General features: G+C 29.8%; 1 protein-coding gene across 1 annotated transcript; it reads right to left on the bottom strand.

Annotated features, from left to right (window-relative positions):
- Nucleotides 1-318: 318 nt before the first annotated feature.
- On the bottom strand, nucleotides 319-5900 carry LOC132271522 (WAT1-related protein At5g64700-like). The gene is made up of 7 exons (XM_059772919.1): nucleotides 5493-5900; nucleotides 5162-5224; nucleotides 3182-3298; nucleotides 2330-2561; nucleotides 2031-2189; nucleotides 969-1120; nucleotides 319-850 (listed from the first exon to the last, which is right to left on the bottom strand). Exons 1-7 carry the CDS (start codon nucleotides 5684-5686, stop codon nucleotides 622-624), a joined length of 1146 nt encoding a protein of 381 aa, XP_059628902.1. The 5' UTR covers nucleotides 5687-5900; the 3' UTR covers nucleotides 319-621.
- Nucleotides 5901-20065: the final 14165 nt, after the last annotated feature.

Genomic DNA, 20065 nt, shown 5'->3' with positions numbered 1-20065 from the left:
AAAGGGAAGCAAACAGATCGATGAACTACTTGTCAAATGGCCATGCGATACAACCGGGCTACTTGTTGATTCGAAAAAGATGAAGTATTAAAATCACCTTCATGTGTGTTATTGTACTAAGTTGGATCCATCAAACCCTAATTCTTTTATATCTTCTCTATAAACTTGTATTCGAATTATTTCCATGGAATAGTTTCTAATCTATAGAGTTTGAATTTTGTAAAATGAGAATTATAACTTCCATGTTCTAAATTAAAAGAACATATATGGAATCAATTTCCCAAAAAAGAACTCTTAAAATAAGTTAATGAACCATCACTTCCCTTTTCATTTCCAAATTGAAGAACCATACACTTCTCTCACATTTTCTTTTCATTTTCGATACAAAAGGACACTGCCAGCAAAATACATACAGGATGCAAATTGATACGACATTAGATGATCATCAGCATTTCGTTAGACAGTCATGTAGTATTACAATTACAAAATTTAGAAAAGAAAGAAAACTAGTCCATATTATGTACTAGAAACCGATAACTCAATACTTAAAGAGATTAAGATTTCTACGAACAATCTCAATCTATCTTTCTTGAGTGATGGTCTCGGATACCTTTATTCCTTCTATATTTCCCGCGCTTCATTTTCATTCTTATCAGCAATGGTGGCGGTGTCAGTAATAGGTGAAGCAGTCGGCATTACTATGGCTGTAAACTGCGTCCCTGCAGATTCAGAATCCGGTATTGCTGCTTCTCCATCAACTGCTTTAGGTGGAGGCTTGCTTTTCAACTCATTGCTCTTTGCCCACAAGAACAAATACAACCCTACTACGATCAAAAGCATTCCAAGCAGGCTGCAATATAATTTACAGTATAGTTTGTGCAATGTGAGTCTGAACAATTTAATACACAACAATATGTAATGCACTTAAGTAAGGTCACATTTCATGCTAATTTTATTCATAAATGTACCTTCCAACAGTGATGTCCTGACCCATAAAGAGAGTCTCTATGATGGCCACAAAAATTAGGGACAAAGGGTTGAACATTGAGGGATAGGTTGGACCTCTGTTTGCAATTGCCCATGAAAGTAAGCAGAAAGTTAATGCTGTAGCCAATACTCCCTACATGTTAAACATAAACTGCAGGTCATATATTGGGATAATTAGACTTTCCTCTGTGTGTGTGTGTGTGTGTTTATTTCCAGCCTTCCTTGTAATCATATGAACATACATTCCCAAACCTGCCCCTAACTCTATTTGAATGATCTTAAACCCGTCCCAATAGGAGCTGGGCGGAGCAGGTTAAATTGACATCCCTAGTTCAAACCACTCCAAACTAAGCTAAAAAATAAATGAGCCCAATTAGTCTCAAATTTGAGTTGATTAGTTCCATTTGTAGCCCTAACAAATAATATGATAAATGAAATTAGAGACGTTCTTTCTTAGATAGCAAACATTTCATGCTCAGGTTGCTAAGCTTAGCCCTAACAAAACATGATAAATGTTTCATTTAATGCCCAATTTTTTAGCTCAAATTTAAAACCCAATCTGCACTAAGCTAGCTAAAAAATGACAGGGATAACTAAACTAATAAGATGATAAATGAAACTAGCAAGAGAGATGCTCATAGCAAACATACTTGGCACGATAAAATAGTTAATATTAGTTTGGCATAAATGATTTGCTGAAATATTTTTCATGAACTAAACTTCACTGTTTTTTTCTTTTCTTTTTTAATTAAGTTAATACTCACACAAACAAATATCATTATGGGACTCGAACCTCTCACACCACCCCCTTCATAGAAAAAGAGGTTATACCACCTGAACTAATGATGATAAGTGACAACTAAATCTCGCTCTTAAATAAACCAATGTTACTATACTTCTCGAACTTTTAAGGAGAGATTATATCAGCTGAACTAATTGTACCACTTTTAAGGAGAGATTATATCAGCTGAACTAATTGTACCATAACTAAACTATCCCTTAAGCAACGAAAATGTAAGATGAAAGTAACATAAAATTCTTACCGAGTAGAAGATGGTAATTAGTTGCAGGTTCCATCCCAACTTCCATGCAGCCTCCTTTCTATCTAAGCATAACCCTATCACCACTGATTGAATTGATGCTATGATGCATGTAAACAGTGTTGCCCAATATTTATATGGAAATACTTTGAACAACTTTACCTTTTAGAGGGAAAAAAAAGAAAAGAAAAGAAAAGAAAATTCAATCAATTAAAAACATAATATAATATAAAAAAATATATATGAGATTGAATTTTGTGTTGATCTAACAATACTACCCATAGGATGCATGGGTTGCATACCTGGACGATGAACCATGTAGCATAGGATAAAACACTAGCTACCAAAAAGAGAGTGCCACGTGTCCAGTTGGGCTTAGTTGTCCTGGTGATGAGGTGTTGATGAACACCATGATGACCAATGTGGAATGTTTTACCCTTGTAGAGACTAATAATTAGTGCTCCTCCAAGGCACAAGATTGCCCCTAGAGTCTTCACTTTACCAGCTCTTCTATGCAGTCCCAATTTCTCAACTCTACAACCCATCCAAAAAAAAACCTCTTTCAACATAGTGTGTGTATATATATAAACTAAAAAGTGAATTGATGTGGGCAGACACAGGAGTAGGCAAAGGTGGGCTGTAGCCTACCCCAAAAAAAAAATTTTTTTTACTATACTAATATATTATTGGTTGCAGCTGGCTCTCTCTACAAGTCAAATTTATTTATTTTTTTTTAATAAAAAGACATTCTTCAAATATCTTCTATTCCGACTTAACGGTATAATTTTTTATTTTAAGTACAGTCTTGTATCACTTTAAGAGGTCGTTCAATCCTTAAATTTAAATCTATAATCTTAAGAATTAAAAAAGACAAAAACATAGTTCTGAAGCTGCAACTCTATTTAATGAAGAGCGAAGTTTCGAGACTGCAACTCTATTTAATACAGAGGTGCTCCTAGCTAAATATTTATATTAGAAAGTTTTTATTCTTTATAATAATCGACAATAGATCACAGTCGATGTTGATTTTTTTCACAACAAATAGCGTTGCTATATTTTTAGTAGTTGATGTTAGAATTGAGATTAGATGTTTGGAAGTTAATACATATTTGCATCCAAATATACATGGTAATTAAATTTATTATGAATCGTACCCAATTATAGTGGAGAAGACAAAGGTGGCAACTGGGATCAAATTAAGGAAGTTTACAGCATATGTAGCTGTGGTGTCTTTTAGACCATAATAAAACAATCCCATAGCCATCTGTACCCTACACATGAATAATACAACAAGGTAAGTAATCAATGAATAAAATTGGACTTAAAAAACAAAAAAAGCATGGTTGGCAAAAATATCATCCAAATAAATACCAAAAATAAACATGACAAAAAAACAGTTGCTATCAAGATACCTTTTTATTTTAGGTCACTACCCTTAACCATAGTTCTTTATATACGCAACCCTAGCTCTAGGGTACCCTTCAAAAAAAAGAAAAAAAAAAACCTAGCTGTAGGGCAATAGTGCTGACCAAATCATATGTTATGCCTCCCAAACAAGATATACAACTTGCATCAATTGAGCTGTAGTAACAAAGTACTAGTGTTTGGACCATACAAATGGTTTGGTTATTTTAGAATAAATCCTCTTCCACTACTTTTTGGTGGCAAGACACGTCTAGTTTGGACCATACAAATGGTTTGGTTATTTTAGAATAAATCCTCTTCCACTGCTTTTTGGTGACAAGACATGTCTAGACATGGTTGTACATTAAAAGGAGTTGGCCTAGTTGAAAAAGACTTAAATCTTGGTGTCTTATGAATCATCAGGTCTCAGGATCAATTCTTCCAGAATATAGTCCGAACTTTACTCGATCCATATGGGGGTGCCTTGCACGAGTTCCGTAGATTAATTAGGGCAAAAACTCCGTACATCCTAATTATTGAAGAAAAAAAAAAAAAAAATCTAGCATATGCAATATTAAAGTTTTAAAGATTATGGATGGTTTCCCCTTTATATAATAATGACATCAACCAAATCATATGTTATGCCTCCACCCAAACAAGATAAATGATAACACAATAAGCCAAATCATTGCATCAATTGAGTTGTAAGTGATAGCTAGGTATAAGTATTATTTGGATCATATAAATGTTTCGGTTCTATTAGCGTTAACCCTTGTCCATCACTTGTTTTTTTTACCATGGGTCCCACTTGCACATGAATGAATATTATAACTAACTGTCTAATTTCGACGAACATTGAAGAATAAGTTGCTAATCCAAAAACCTAATTAACCCTTCTTTGGTGAAAAAAGTAGTTAGCTCTCATTTCCCTTCTAAATTTTTTTTAGTAAAGGAGGGTCTTTTTTTTTTTTTTTTTTTTTTGGGTAATTGCTTTAGTGAAGGAGGTTTTATTTGTAATTGCACATATATAGCAGTATTCATTTTTTCTTTTTTCTTTTTTTTTATAAGGATAGCAGTTACAATCTAAACGACAAGGGAAATACATTTTTTTTTTTTTAAAATAATTTTTAACTCTATAGTGTGGCAGTGGTCACCAACCTAATTTTTCAGTAAACAACAAACAATAGCCATTGGACCGATTTTATATTAGTAAGATATGATGTTCCAGGAAAAAAAATATATATATGATGTCATTATTACGTTAAGAAAATTAATGATATGAGAAAAAAAGAGGTGTAACAAATTTTCATTGAGCATATTTTTAATAAATACTTTTAAGGCATAATATAAGAGTAAAAAAATTGGAGAGAACAACAGTTGTCCAACAAATGAGACTATCAAAGTACGTGTCAATATCAATATCAATATATATATATATATATATATACATTTTCTCTTTAATTCATAAAATAAAATAAAAATTAATTAATTAATTAATATATATATAAAATAGTAGTTATATCATATATGTTGTTGCAAGAATTTAAATAATTAACAATTTAGTCATTAAAATTCTTGCAATATATATATATATATATAAATATAACCCTTTCACTTACCCAAAAAAACAAAATATAACCCTTTCAACCAAGTCCTAGGTTTTTTATTGTACAACCCATCACAGACGATAAAACCCCATAAGAAGTTGTAACAAACTAGCATTAGCTTACCCGGTTAATGCGTTCATGAAGAGCCAGAACAGAACTGACCACCTCATCTCCTTTGCTTTCCCTCTGAAAATAGAACACCACGCATATTGTTTAGTCCTACATTTCCTGTATATATATATATATATATATATATATATAGACACACACATACTTGTTGAACGTTCCCATTCTATCGGGAAATATTGTGTGTGTGGGCGTTTGTTTTAACTTTCGAGATAAGTATATATTCTCGAAAGTCAAAAGAGTCATTTTGTAATGATAAATCCAACGGAGTAACCCATATATATATATATAGATTATTATAAATACAGAGAAATTTTATAAAGCAAACCTTTCCCATAACAAGGCGAAAGGGGCAACAGATACAGCACCAACAACGTTACGATAGGCCATGAGGGCGAAGACGAAAGTCCCTTCACTCAAGATGATCCGAGACAGAAGCTGCAGACCGGTCGCGAAGAGCTGAACCGCAAGCATGCTCACCAATGCTCGTGAGTCCCAAAACCATTTCTTCACTCCACCCATCTCTCCCCAGCTTAATTTCTCTCTCTAAAAATATGTAGACAGTCTTGTCTCTCTCTATAACTATATAGATGAAGTTTGTAGAGAGAGAAGGAAAAAAAAAAAAAAAAAACAGAAGGAGAGAGAGAATTGTGGTTAACTAGCTGATTTGGTAGCATTGCATGATCTCCACGTAAGTTTGAGATATAGATATACAGAGGTAAGTGGACTCGTGGGCTTTGAGAAGAGAGAGAAGAACAGAGATGGTTAGCTACAAAGTGATTATTTGTTCTTGTTTTGTAGCTCTGTTTGGTAAATACCACAAACACGCCCTAATGGGCTTCTAAGCACATTAACTAAATCGAAATAATTGCTACGTACCAACCTCTATAGATTAGTGTGATACGTTTTTCCCGGGAATAAAAGTGAGAATAAATTGCGAATTTGGTAAAACAAAAACAAAAGTGATGACTGATGAGTATGACCCCACGTGACTATCTACGCGGTCAAAGCTCTATATCCTGGCCCACAATTGTGGGTGTGGGGCCACCACTAGGTAGTTTACATGCGGCAAAGTTTTGAATTTTTTGTTTTAAGGGTAAAATTTCTTAACCGAATACTTTTATTTCGTCAACATATGTCAAATATACGAAAGTGGGCTCTTCATTTTCTTATCTTTGCATTAATGATCAATCAATGTATTCTGTTAAAATAATTTGCCTAAGTCTTCCTTCCAAATATCACTACTTCTAATAAATAATTGGCTTATGTCCGAGCCTCCTCATTTATTAACTTAAGGGCAAAATACAAATTTAATAAATAAAAAATTTGACATAATGGATAATTAAATTAATGAAAATGCGACTAACTTTGGGATAATACAATTTAAAAAAAATACTTACTGCCAAATTCAATATTCATATATTTTTTTTAAAAAAAAATAAGAAGGATCAAAGTTAGATTAGTAGATACAACGAGTCGAAATTTGATATTCCAAAATTCACCGAAAACGTTAACCCACTGGACTATCAAGGTAGTTACAATTCAATATTCATAGTGGATTGATATTAAAATAAAAGAAATGTTCATAATAATACAAACGTTCATAGTAACTAAGTTAAAATATATCACCAAATAATCAGATTGACCCGACACACGAAAACAATACGATTAATTAAATGGATTAAAGAGATTGAGTTCACCCGGAGCTTAAGAATACAAGTTCGGAATGTAATTTACTACCGTAAGCATCAGGGGTGGAGCCATAATTTAAATTTAGAGGGGGTACAGTACCAAAAGAAAAAAAAAATGAAGAAATTTAAGAAGTCGGAAAAAAAAAAAAAAAATGAGAAAAGAAAAATGACAGAATTTTGAAAAAAATTAATTAGAGTATAATTGAATAAGGAAACTTTGACTTTTTTTTAAAGAAAATTAAAGAAATTGAAAGAGTAAATGAAAAAAAAAAAAAAAGGAAAAAGTTACGAGAATTTTGGGAATTTAATATTTTTAGGGGGTGCATAATATATAAATTTATATATATATATATATATATGTAAAATATAATTTAAAAATTCATATATATTGTATATAAGGCGGGGCTAGGGCAAGGGCAGGGACACGTGCCCCCTACGCATATGCTGGCTACACACCTGGTAAGCACAGGCCATGCAGTTGTCATGGAGGTTTTGTTTTCCTTGTTTGGTGGACATCACTGACCCTTTTACCTTGTAAGTATTTCCAAAGACCCTCTTGCCCATAATAAGTTAATTATCATAACACTAGGAATCAGGGACAGAATCGTAACTTTATACAAAAGCTGAGTGCCTTGTACTTTTAGTCTGTGTTTTCGGATTAGAATGGATAAAAGCAACTAAGTCCAATGCCGTCTGGTACAACCTGTTGGAAAGGTCATGGGCAGTCTTCCTATATTTAGATGCCCATCTCTATTTTTAAACTAAGATGGTATATAAGTGTGACACAAGTAATGTTTGGCAAATTATGAATTCTATTGATTAAAAAGCAAGTGAAGTCTAGTCCAATAGGCATCGATAAGTCTCACTTCTAATCATTTGATGTTACCATATACTAGTAAATTACAATCATTAAAAAAATAAAAAATAAAAAATAAAAATAGTGATACCGTAACCCTTTACATTTATCTCTTAAGGGATATAAGATTAAATTGGATGAAGCTATTAACGATTGAAGTGAAACAATTAAGATCATTGGTGACTTGTTTCACTTCGATAAATAGGCATAATTAATAGCCTTATAAATCATTTTTCAATACATTAATTCTCTTGTATACTCCCTTTGCATGTCCCAAAAAAAATGTCTATTTTTTCTTTTTGAGTTGCCCCAAAATAAATGTCCACTTTTCTTTTCCAAACAATATATTTTAGTACATCTTTTCATATATATTCTTGAAGTTTAAAATTTCAAATTTAAATATTCAAAATTTAAAGGGCACGTTAGTAACTTTTCAAGGAACAATACATTGTCCACATGCCCTCTTAAAAATTTCTACTCTTCAAACCAAACATTCCTTTTGTGACGCGGAGTATTAATTAAGAACATCTCCAACCGTTGTGTATTTTTTTTTCTTTCCTATTTTGAATTATTTATTTTTAACTCCAATAATTATTTTATACCTTTTGTGTAAAAATATATCCCCAATAACAACCAACCAATACCCCACATAACTTTTACAAACCTACCTAATATAGGGTTGATTCTTTAATGGAATGAGAGAGGAGGAGAAGAAAGGAAATAAACTGATGTGACTGTGTAAAAAAGTTGTGTAAAATACACAACAATTTTATACATTGGTGATGTAGCAGTGTATCTTAACTGAAGATAAAAAAATAAAAAAATAAAAATTACACATCATACATTACAGTATATATTTTACATAAAATGATATTTTAACATACAGTTGGAGATGCTCTAAGGTCATGGGTGGCCAATAACCTTAATTGTCTATAAATAGGCTTAATTAATAGGCCTATAAATTATTTCTTAATATTTTTGATATATTAATATCATTAATTAATTAAATATTAACACATAATAATAAGATTCACTAAATAAATGCATTTTATTGTTTTTATCTGACAAGATATAATTAGTTGGCACTGATGATCATGTTGTGAATTCTTAAAGTGGAGATGTGTAAGAGTAATGGATAAGTTTCAACTCTAATCATTTAATTCTGCCATCCAACTACTAACCAAATTAAAACACTCTGAAACCTTATTACAATTTATTGGAACTCTAATATATTTATTTATAGGTCTCCATTTAATTCAGTCAATGTGATAAGGATGAGATTATGAGAATCCAAGCACTAAAAAGTTTCATCTAATAAATTAGAAAAACGGTTCAAAATAAAGTCTTATCTTTCATTTAATATAAAATATCAAAAAAAAAAAAAAAAAGCAGCAGTGACATTTGGGTCGAGTTAGACAGCATAGTTGGATCGAATATATTTAATTGGTTGATAATGCAAGATATAAGTAAGTGAAGGATTTCATTTTTTTTATATTTGACATATATTGATCAATTAAAAGGTCTAAGAATTCTGGCTAACAACTCGGCTTTAAAATCATTTTTAAAAAACTATTACTATTAAGAGTTAAAAGATTAAGAAATGTGATTGTCCTAAATAGAGTCTAGTAATAGTTGAAGTATCACTCTTAAGAGAGCTCTCATGACAAGAGAGATGAGCGCTCTATAGATTTAACCATTAAATCTAGGAAGGTTTTTAAAATTTGTGAAAAATTAAATAAATTATTTACTTTATAATTATTTTAGGAACGTTACACAAATTTTTAAACCCACTACTAACAAATTAATCCTATCACTCAACTTCTCATTAAAAAGTTTCAACTCAAATACTTGAATTCTACCATTCAACTACTTAACAAATTAAAACGTTTTAAAATAGTATTAAAATTTCTTCGAACTCAAATATATATGTGACGACCCTGAATTTTTTAATTCAGTATGTCTTGTGACGACTCAAAACGGATTAAAAAAAAAAATGCGAAAACAAAACATAAACAAATCCTTAGAGATGTACATCATCCCTAAGACACAATAATGGTACTTCGAGGAGTTTCGAGGCTCAACAGAAGCAAAACGAAGATAAAGGTATCAAAACCTTACAAAAGAAGGACCAAGTATAAAATGGTCATTTTATCCAAAGAGGAAGGAATTTGACTTCCAACAAGTCAAATGATATCAAAAATATCCAAAAACATCATTTGGTAACTTCACATGAAATCCTAAGACCAAAGGAAGAGAAATCCTAAATGAACCCTATCTCGGTTCAAACTAAATCTGACACCCTCTCACTAAAATAAGGATATCTCGAGTTAAAAGAAGAATCTGAAACTAAAATTGGTACCATTGGAAAGATTACTTCGACGCGGTAAAAAATGGACCAATTCGGAGTTGAAACGAAAAAGTTACGACATTTCAAAGTTGGAAGACCAAAACTGAACCTGCAAAAAGGTTCTGGAGGACTTGAATCGGTTCAGCACCCCTGAACCAGTTCAACATGGACAAAATGTCCATGTTGGACCCAAAGCACACCTTGAACAGGTTCAGCCCCTGTGAACCGGTTCAACCCAACCTCAATTGAACCAAACAGTAGAAAAAGCAGAAAAATGGGATCGACGCGAGGTTTTGGAGACCAAGACGACATTTTTCGGAAAAATGATGTGAAGAAACTCCCACTAAAATCACATTTTCTATGTGATAGAGTCTAGACCGGAATTTATTTTCCAAAAGAAAATCTCAAAATGCCCTTAAACCGGATTCTGCAAGAAAATTGTAAAATGAGTCCATAGAAGGCATATTACCTATTTATCTATTTATTATGAGTTTTTTTAATAAAAAAATATAATTAAACAAGAATATATTTTAAAAAAATAAAAAATTTCTGAAAATCTACCACAAATATACTGTATTATTCTTTATAAAACTCTATCACATTATCTATTTATTATGAGTTTTTTAATAAAATAAAATATAATTAGACAAGAATATATTTAAACAAAATAAAATAATTTCTATAAACCTCTAGCACAAATTAGCTATTTTATTTTTTATAAAACTCTATCACATATAAACTGTATTTATCTATTTATTATGAATATTTTTACAGAAATATATAAAACTATTTATTAATTAATATAAAAAGAGTTTTTAAAAGATTTTCTATAAAACTGTAACACATATTACCTATTTATCTATTTATTAAGAGTTATTTTAATAAAAGATAATATAATTAAACAAGAATATTTTTAAAAAAATTAAAAATTTTCTATAAAATATACCACAAATTTGCTGCTTTGTTTTCTATAAAACTCTATCACATTATCTATTTATTATGAATTTTTTAATAAAAAAAAATCTAATTAGACTATAATATATTTAATGAAAAGAAAATAATTGTTATAAAACTCTACCACAAATTAGCTATATTATTTTTTATAAAACTCTATCACATAAAACCTGTTTTTATTTATTTATTATGAATATTTTTAAAGAAAATAAAATAATTTCTATAAAACTCTTCCACAAATTATCTATTTTATTTTCTTTAAAACTTTATCAGATATAACCTGTATTTATCTATTTATTATGAGTTTTTTAATCAAAGAAATTCTAAACAAAGATATATTTAAAGAAAATAAAATAATTTTTTGAAAGAGTTTATATAAAACTCTAACACAAATTACCTATTTATCTATTTATTATGAGTTTTTTAATAAAAGAAAATATAGTTAGAAAAGAATTACTACTATAAAACTATTTAATAATTGATATAAAAATAAAATAATTTTTTTAAAACTTTACAACAAAGTACCTTTTATTCTGAGTTTTTTAATAAAATAAAATATAATTAGACAAGAAATACTACTATAAAAATATTTAATAATTGATATAAAAAATAAAATAATTTTTTTAAAACTTTACAACAAATTACCTTTTATTGTGAATTTTTTAATAAAAGAAAATATAATTAGAGAAGGCTATATATATTTAAAGAAATTAAATAATTTATATAAAAATCTACAACAAATTACCTATTTTATTTTCAATAAAACTCTTTCACATTCGACAAAGATATATTTAAAGAGTTTCTATAAAACTCTAACACAAATTACATAAACTCTACCACAAATTAAGTATTTTATTTTCTTTAAAACTCTACCACATATAACAAATTAGTTTTTATTATGGGTTTCGATATTTTAGTATTTCAGAATTTATTAATTTAAATAAAAAAATATTTATTAATTGATATAAAAATAGTTTCTATAAAACTCTAAAAATTACCTAATAAAATCAATCGCAATAAAATATTTACTTATTTATATAAAAAGGTTTTTATAAAATTCTAAAAATTACCAAATAAAATCAATCACAATAAAATATTTATTACTTGATATAAAAAGAATAGTTATTTTTTATTGATAATTATTATAATATAACTAGCCAATTATGATTATGTCATTATCTAATTATCAGAAGATGATACATGTCATCAACCTATGAATCCAAAAAGTCTTTAAATAAAGGCATGAGGAAAGGAGGAAGGGGTGCATAAATTAACAATTCTAGAAATTCAGAATTGTAGAGTAAAATACAGAAGCTCTGGAAAGTGTTTTAGTATTTTTTTAAAATCCAGAATTCTAGCTCCGAAGTCTAGAATTTCAGAGTGAAATATATAAGCTCTGCCAAAGAGTTTCTACATTTATTTATTTATATATAAAAAAATTATTAATTGATTTAAAAATAGTTTTTATATATACTATTATTAAATGTTCAAAGAGTTTCAGTATTTATTTATTAATTGAAAAAATATTTATTAATTGATATGAAGAGTCTAAAATCTACCTAATAAAATTCAAATTAACCGATTTATCTATTTATTATTAAGAATTTTTTAATTAAAAAAAATCTAATTAGACAAGAATTATTAATATAAAAAATATATATTAATTGATATATAAAATAAAATAATTTTCTAAAACTCTACCATAAGTTAGCTTTTATTACGAGTTTCTTAATAAAATGAAATATAATTAGAAAATGATTTATGTAAAAAAAATACAATAATTTCTATAAAACTCTATTACAAATTACCTATTTTATTTTCAATAAAACTCTATCATATATATTTAAAGAGTTTCTATAAAACTCTAACAAAAATCACCTCTTTATCTATTCATTATGAGTTTTTTAATAAAAGAAAATCTAATTAGACAAGTATTATTAATAAAAAAAATTATTTATTAATTGATATAAAAGGAGGTTTTAAAAGAGTTTCTATAAAACTCTAACACAAATTACCTATTTATCTATTTTTTGTGAGTTTTTTAACAAAATAAAATCTAATTAGACAAGAATTATTAATATAAAAATATTTATTAATTGATATAAAAATAGTTTTTAGAAGGGTTTTTATTAAACTCTAACACAAATTATCTATTTATTTATTTATTATGAGTTTTTTAATAAAATAAAATCTAATTAGACAAGAATTATTAATATAAAAAATATTTTTTAATTGATATAAAAAATAAAATAATTTTTCTAAAACTTTACCACAAATTATCATTTATTATGAGTTTTTTTTTTAATAAAAGGTAATCTAATTAGACAAGAATTATTAATATATAAAAATGTTTATTAATTCATATAAAAAGAGTTTTAAAAAGATTTTCTATAAAATTCTAATACATGTTACCTATTTATCAATTTATTATGAGTTTTTTTTTAAGAAAATAAAATATAATTAAACAATAATATATTTTATGAAAATAAAAAACTTCTTTAAAATCTACCACAAATTAGTTATTTTATTTTCTATAAAACTCTATCACATTATCTATTTATTATGAGTTTTTTAATAAAATAAAATCTAATTAGACAAGAATATATGTAAACAAAATAAAATAATTTATATAAAACTTTATCATATATAACTGTATTTATCTATTTATTATGAATATTTTTACAGAAAATAAAATAATTTCTATAAAACTCTAACACAAATTATCTATTTTATCAATTTTAAAATATTTCAGTATTTATTTATTAATGAATATAAAAAAAAGTTACAAAAAATTGCAATTTTTGTTAAGGTTTATTATTACAAGTTTCAAATCAACAATAAAAAAAAAAAAAAATGAAAACAAAAATTCTATAAGTTACAAAACATTCATCACGTGCATTACACATGTTTTTTTCCTAGTGTATATATATAAGTCTACATTTAATTCAATCAATTTCATAAGATGAGTTTATGTGAAGGAAAATAATGCGTAGTCCTATTCTAGGAAAAATAGATACTTTTAGGAAAGCGACACGTACCCGATACTACACAAGATATTTGTGGATATGTGTTTGATTTTTTTTTTTTAAAATCTATCCATAATAAGGGCGGATTTAGGGGTGGGCTTTGGTAGCTAGGCTTATGCCCACCCCATTTTTTTTTTTTTTTTTTTTTTTTTTTTTTTTTTTTTTTACTTTAGGCAATTCTAGCATAGCTCAAAAGAAATAAATAAATAAATAAATAAATAAATATAAATATATATATATATATATATATATATATATATATATTATTAGTCTACCCAAAAAAATATTAACCCACCCCATTAACAATTTCTAGATCCACCCTTGATCTATAATTTTAAAATACATTTTTTTATTTGTAACACGTATCCGATACTTCTCAGATACTTAGGTATTTTAACTGCGTATCAAACACTTTTCGAATACTTCATAACACTTTTTTTTTTCACAACATTGAACATTAAAATGTAACCTTTTCAACAATAATAACATAGTATAATTGTTAAAAAAAAAATTCAAAATTTATTAAGTGATGATCAAGGGCGGCCTTGAGAGTCCCAAATTTTTTAGAGGCCCTAGGCGAACTTTCAAATGTGAGACTCTTTATACAAAAGGTTTTACACGTACAAAATTTTTATAAGATTGTAGAAATTTCATTAAAATGAAACGACTATGTTTTGTTTACGAGACTACTCAGAAAATTATAGCAGCGTCGGGGGGTCAACAACAAGATTAAAAAAAAAAAAAAATTTACACCAACATAATGAGCAAAAAAACTTTAAATTTTATTATACTTGGCGACTTTTCGTATCTCAAAAATGTGCCTTTGTGTAATGTGCATAAGACACATAATTAATAACTATAAATTATACCGACAAATAATTGTACTTCTGTGCAATGTGCATAAGACAACTAACTAATAAATAAAAATCTATCAGCACCAACAAATAATTGTGTGCGCCTGTGCAGTGTACATATTCAATATTATTAGAAAAAAATAAATCAAATAGAGCAAGCTAGAAGAAGAAGAAAAACAAGAATAATTAGATGGAGTTGGTGTACAGTGATTGTGAAGTCCATGAGCTTAGAATTTGATTTCCAAGTTTCGATAACGACAACATTTTCTTATCAAATTCCCAATCTCTAGATAACTCATTGTTGGAAAAGGAACAAAATTTTATAATCACATAATGATATAAAATATTAAATACAATAATTAATTTAGTTGCACAAGAAAAAAACTAAAATCCTATATCAAAATCAGTTAGTCAATGAATTTTCATAAAAGACCAATAATTAGTAGCATTAATATATCAATTAAATACTAGAGAGGGAACAAAAATTAAGGTCATAAGTTAGAATCAAACATTTCAAGCTTCTTTTTATTCCAAATCTGAGTTAATGAGAAAAATTTATATTAAGGCTAGAAAACTGAAAATTAAGTTGGATTTTAAGGCTAAGGAATAAACTAAATGTCAAAGTTTACTAGAAGGGTTTATTATAAAAGCCAAACAAACTGCACCAATTCAGAATGTCACAAACCAAAATCATCATATATATACTAAAGAATTATAATCATGATTTTATCAACAAACCAAAATTTACTACAAAATTCTAATAGTTTATACTCTTTTATACTCTAAACAGAGAACATTACAATCAACAATAAATAACACTTCAAAAAACAACCAAATCATCATTTTACAATCTAAACAGAATTTTGTCACAAAATCCGAAAAACCGAATCATCATTTCATTAAAATAATATCATAAACAAACCAAAATCAAAGATAAATCCAAACTTTCTTGCAATCATGTATTAGAAATAAATTGAACCAGGCATAGGAATAATGTATAAGAATATAAATAAAGTGTGATGCTTTGCAAAATAAAAAAAGTAATAATAATAAATTAAATGTGATGCATAAACTAAATAGCAATGTAGGTAAACTTGTTACAACTGGGCCAATATGTAGACATTAAATTTTTTTTTTTTTTTTTTAGCCCATGTTTAAATTTTGAGGCCCCCAAAATAAAAGACAAGCAAGAAGAGTGAGCGGGCCAAAAACCAATTGTAAACTTGTTAAAACTGGGCCAATATGAAGGCTTTTTTTTTGGAAAGAACATCTAGCATCTTGGTGGCAATATACTCTATCAAAGGGAGGTAAGGAGGTTTTGATTAAGGCAGTGTTGAATGCTTTTTCTACCTGTATTATGTTTATTTTTCGATTACCGTGTACGTTGTGTCTAGAGCTTATGAAGCAGGTGCGAACATTTTGGTGGAGAAAGCATGGTAAAAGCAACTCAGTGCATTGGGCTTCTTAGAATTTGCTATGCCAGAGTAAAAAGGATGGTGGTTTAGGGTTTAGAGATATTGAACCCTTTTAACTTGGCTTTGCTGGTGAAGCATGCTTGGAATTTTCAAGTGTCTAAAAATGGTATGGCGTTTTAGTTGTTGGTGGCTTCCCGTGCGTGCGCACAAAACAATGCACAAAACTTTGAGTTTGGAAATTAATGTCAAGTGGGCACCATAATTTAAATTTATAAACCGCTTAACACCTATACTATGTAGTATGAGTAAGAAGGGATCGTCCCAAGGGATTGAGGTGTCATACTAGGTTGAGGAATCAAGATTAGAGTTAGTACGTCGAGTGATCAAAATAGTGGTTGGTGGTTGAATTAAACTAGATGCAAATTGAACTAAAGTAAACAATAATGCAATAAAGAGAATGAAAGAGAGAGAGATCTTGGGGTTTAGAGATCACCACTAAGCATACTTTTTTACACCTTTAATGAATGATCAATGAGAAGAAAAACATGTATTGCAACAAAGAGTGTGTGTGTGGTTGTTTCAATAAGCATGAATGACAAATTAAGCATATATTGTCTAAACAACATGGTGAATAGCACAACATATCAAATTAAGCCATTAATCTTTTATTTAAGCTCACAATCCAAACACATCACAAAGTTAGAGATATATGTTACCTGCTTTCATAAGTATGGAACATCAACAACAAGCACGGATTGTCCTCCCATTTAACATCTAAACTACAACTATACTACAATTAAGCTAATGATATGAAATTAAACTAATTAAACTAAGGGAAAGGTACAATCCATCAAGAAATGAGTATGAACCATCAAATAAACCACAAGAACATTCCATTAAGCACTATGTCTTGACAATCTCTAAATCTATAGCATCAATACACATAAACATGCATCAATAACACAAGAAATAGAAACAAACACATGAATATCTATTATAACATATATAGACATATGGATAGAATGAAATGATCAATTGGAAGCATTAAACCACATAAATCATTGAATAAACAAGATTTATATATATATAAGTGTCAAGACATGAATCACAATACAAATCCCCTCAAAAATACATAAATCAAGAAGTAAAAAGCATGCTTAGGGCTAACTCTAGCCCCAAGAGGATGTCTAACCACTCATGGATGATGTCCTCCAACCCTCAAAGGCAAGCTCCATGGAAGAAATCTGTTCTTTGGTTCATGAAGAGTCTCCATTGGTGTCTCTAACCTCCTCATTTCCTTTGCTTCTTCACTAACTATTCTCTTCTCTAAGTATGTGTATATGTGTAAAAGTGGCTCATATTCCTTATATAGGTAGGTAAAAAATCACCCCCAATGAGCTGGGCTCGTACACCAATAATCCTCTAATGATTGGATATGAGACAACTGTTAATGAGCTAGAATTTGAATTTTTCTCGGGATTTGGGAAGTTCGATCGATCGAACTTGTGGTGAGATCAATCGAACATGGTTGAGATCTATCGAATTGGAGTTGGATCGATCCTCAATTACGGCGCCTTTTTGGATAAAAACAAATCTGAGATATTTTGAAGATATTTTTGAAAAAATAACAAAAACGGTTGGTAGGGTGGTACAGTTGGATAAGATCTGGCATGTGGATAAGGACAAGAAGGTTCGATCGATTATAGAATGATGTTGGATCAATCGAACTTGTGGGATCTCTGAAGATGACATCATGGCATGGATCTATCTTGAAGTGCTGAGATCGATGGAAGTTAGATCGATCAAACTTTTCTTAAGATCGATCGAAGTTGCTGAAATCCCACCTTTTGCTTCCTTTTACTCTACTTTGCTCCTTTCTTTGATTCATCCCAGAATTGCTTCATTTTTGCTCTTATTTGGCTGAGTTAGCTTATTTTGGGGATAAGTACCTGAAAATGGAAATAACACGAAATCAATACAAAACGGGAAAATAAGATAGATAAATGTTCTAGAATACCTAAGCTTAAGGGGTTTAAATACGCACTTTTCAGCGCTCATCAGTTGTTCAAAGCGAAATATTTTCCTCATGTTCTTTTCTTGAAGCGCCTCTGGGATCAAATCCATCTTGGGTTTGGCACAGTATTTGGTCATCTCAGGAGTTGCTTCGGTGAGAATTATGTTGGGTGGTAGGCGATGGGGCTTCTATCCATATTTGGAAAGATAAAATGGATCCCCGATATTTCCATGCCATTAGGACCACGAGAGTTTGTGGATCATTTTGCTAGGGAGGTTGACTTAATGGATGGTACCTCCAGAGAGTGGAGAATAAATATTTTGAGGTAACTATTTCATGCATTTGAGATTCATCATATCTCGTAAATCATCTTACAACATAGGTCCTTTCTGGATACCCAAATTTGGGAAGTTAAGTCTTTAGGAAAGTTTAGTGTTAAGTCTGCCTATAGCTTGGCTTTGATGCTCTCTCAACCTTTGAATCAGCGCGACCTGTCAGGGACTGAATGCTAATTGAGTTCTTGTACGCGATGGAGTTCATTATGGAAACTTAAATTGCCTTCCAAAATTAAGCATTTTATTTGGAAATGCTGTTACAGGTTTATCCAAATAGGGTTTGCTCTTACTTGTAGAGGTTGTTTGGAAAGTCCAATCTACTAGTGTGGGATAGATGTGAAGGATGTTAACCATATTTTTTTTCCATTGTTCTCATTCGGTGCAGGTGTGGAAGTTATCCCCCATTCGTTGAGATTTTCTTGTATGCACCTCTTCCTCTTTTCTTGAATGGTGGGATGGAGTTGTGGGTGTCTCAGAGCATTCACAGGAAGGGAAGTCTATTATCGTGGGTTTGGCTTTTTTTTGTCTGTGGGCGATTTAGAAGGTTCAGAATAAATTCCTTTTTGAGAAAACTCAGTGGAGCTCTTTGTCGGTTGCAAATTTGGCTTCGATGTGTTTTTGGGAATTTGTTAATGTGCATAAAAAATGCCAACTGGTCATCCATCCTCGCAACGGACTAATGCCCCCTCAAGATGGATCCGTCTAGATCATGGAGTTGTTAAATGCAATGTTGATGCTTCTTTCTCGAAGCTCTCTCAGCTAGGAGGGGGTGGTGCGGTGTTTCGAAATTTCTTAGGCTCCGTTATTTAAGCGGTAATTTTTAAGCCTTTTGATTCCTCATCAGAGCTGGAGTTGGAGTCTTTTTGCTTTCGTCGGTGTAATGACCCGAGTTTTTATTCAACTCGGTGCGTTAGTGATGACCCGAAAGTTGACCGGGTAATGGATCCGAAGTGCGGAAGCAAAAGATAAAATAATGGTCTCAAGAGACACAACATGTTCCTAAGACACCAACGTGACCCTCAATGAGATCACGGAACCCAAACAAAACAAATGCGGAAGCGACGTTTCAAAAAGGGACAAGAATGAACCTAGGGGAAAAATGGTCATTTTCAAGGTGAAAGTGGGTGCTACCGAGCACACTATTGGAAAGACAATGAAAAATTAATCAAGATGGACTTAAGAATCGCATGATTCGGAATCCGGACGAAGGAGAAACGACAAGACAAAAAAAATGAGCACTTAAGGCTAAAAGGATATACTGGTAACTATCTAAAAATATCTGGGTGCAACCAAGCACACTATTGGATAGACGATGAAAAATTAGTGAAGTTCAAAAAAAAGTTCACTCGATTTGGAGTCCGGACGAAGGAGATATGGCTAACGGAAGAAGAAGGGCAAAACGGTCAAAA

Source organism: Cornus florida, unplaced genomic scaffold, assembly GCF_030987335.1.
Source record: "Cornus florida cultivar Cherokee Brave unplaced genomic scaffold, ASM3098733v1 CherokeeBrave_3.0.0_Hap2_Chr08, whole genome shotgun sequence".
In the NCBI taxonomy this organism is placed as follows: Eukaryota; Viridiplantae; Streptophyta; class Magnoliopsida; order Cornales; family Cornaceae; genus Cornus; species Cornus florida.
The sequence above is the reverse complement of the archived record's forward strand: the minus strand, read 5'-3'. Positions and strand labels throughout refer to the sequence as shown.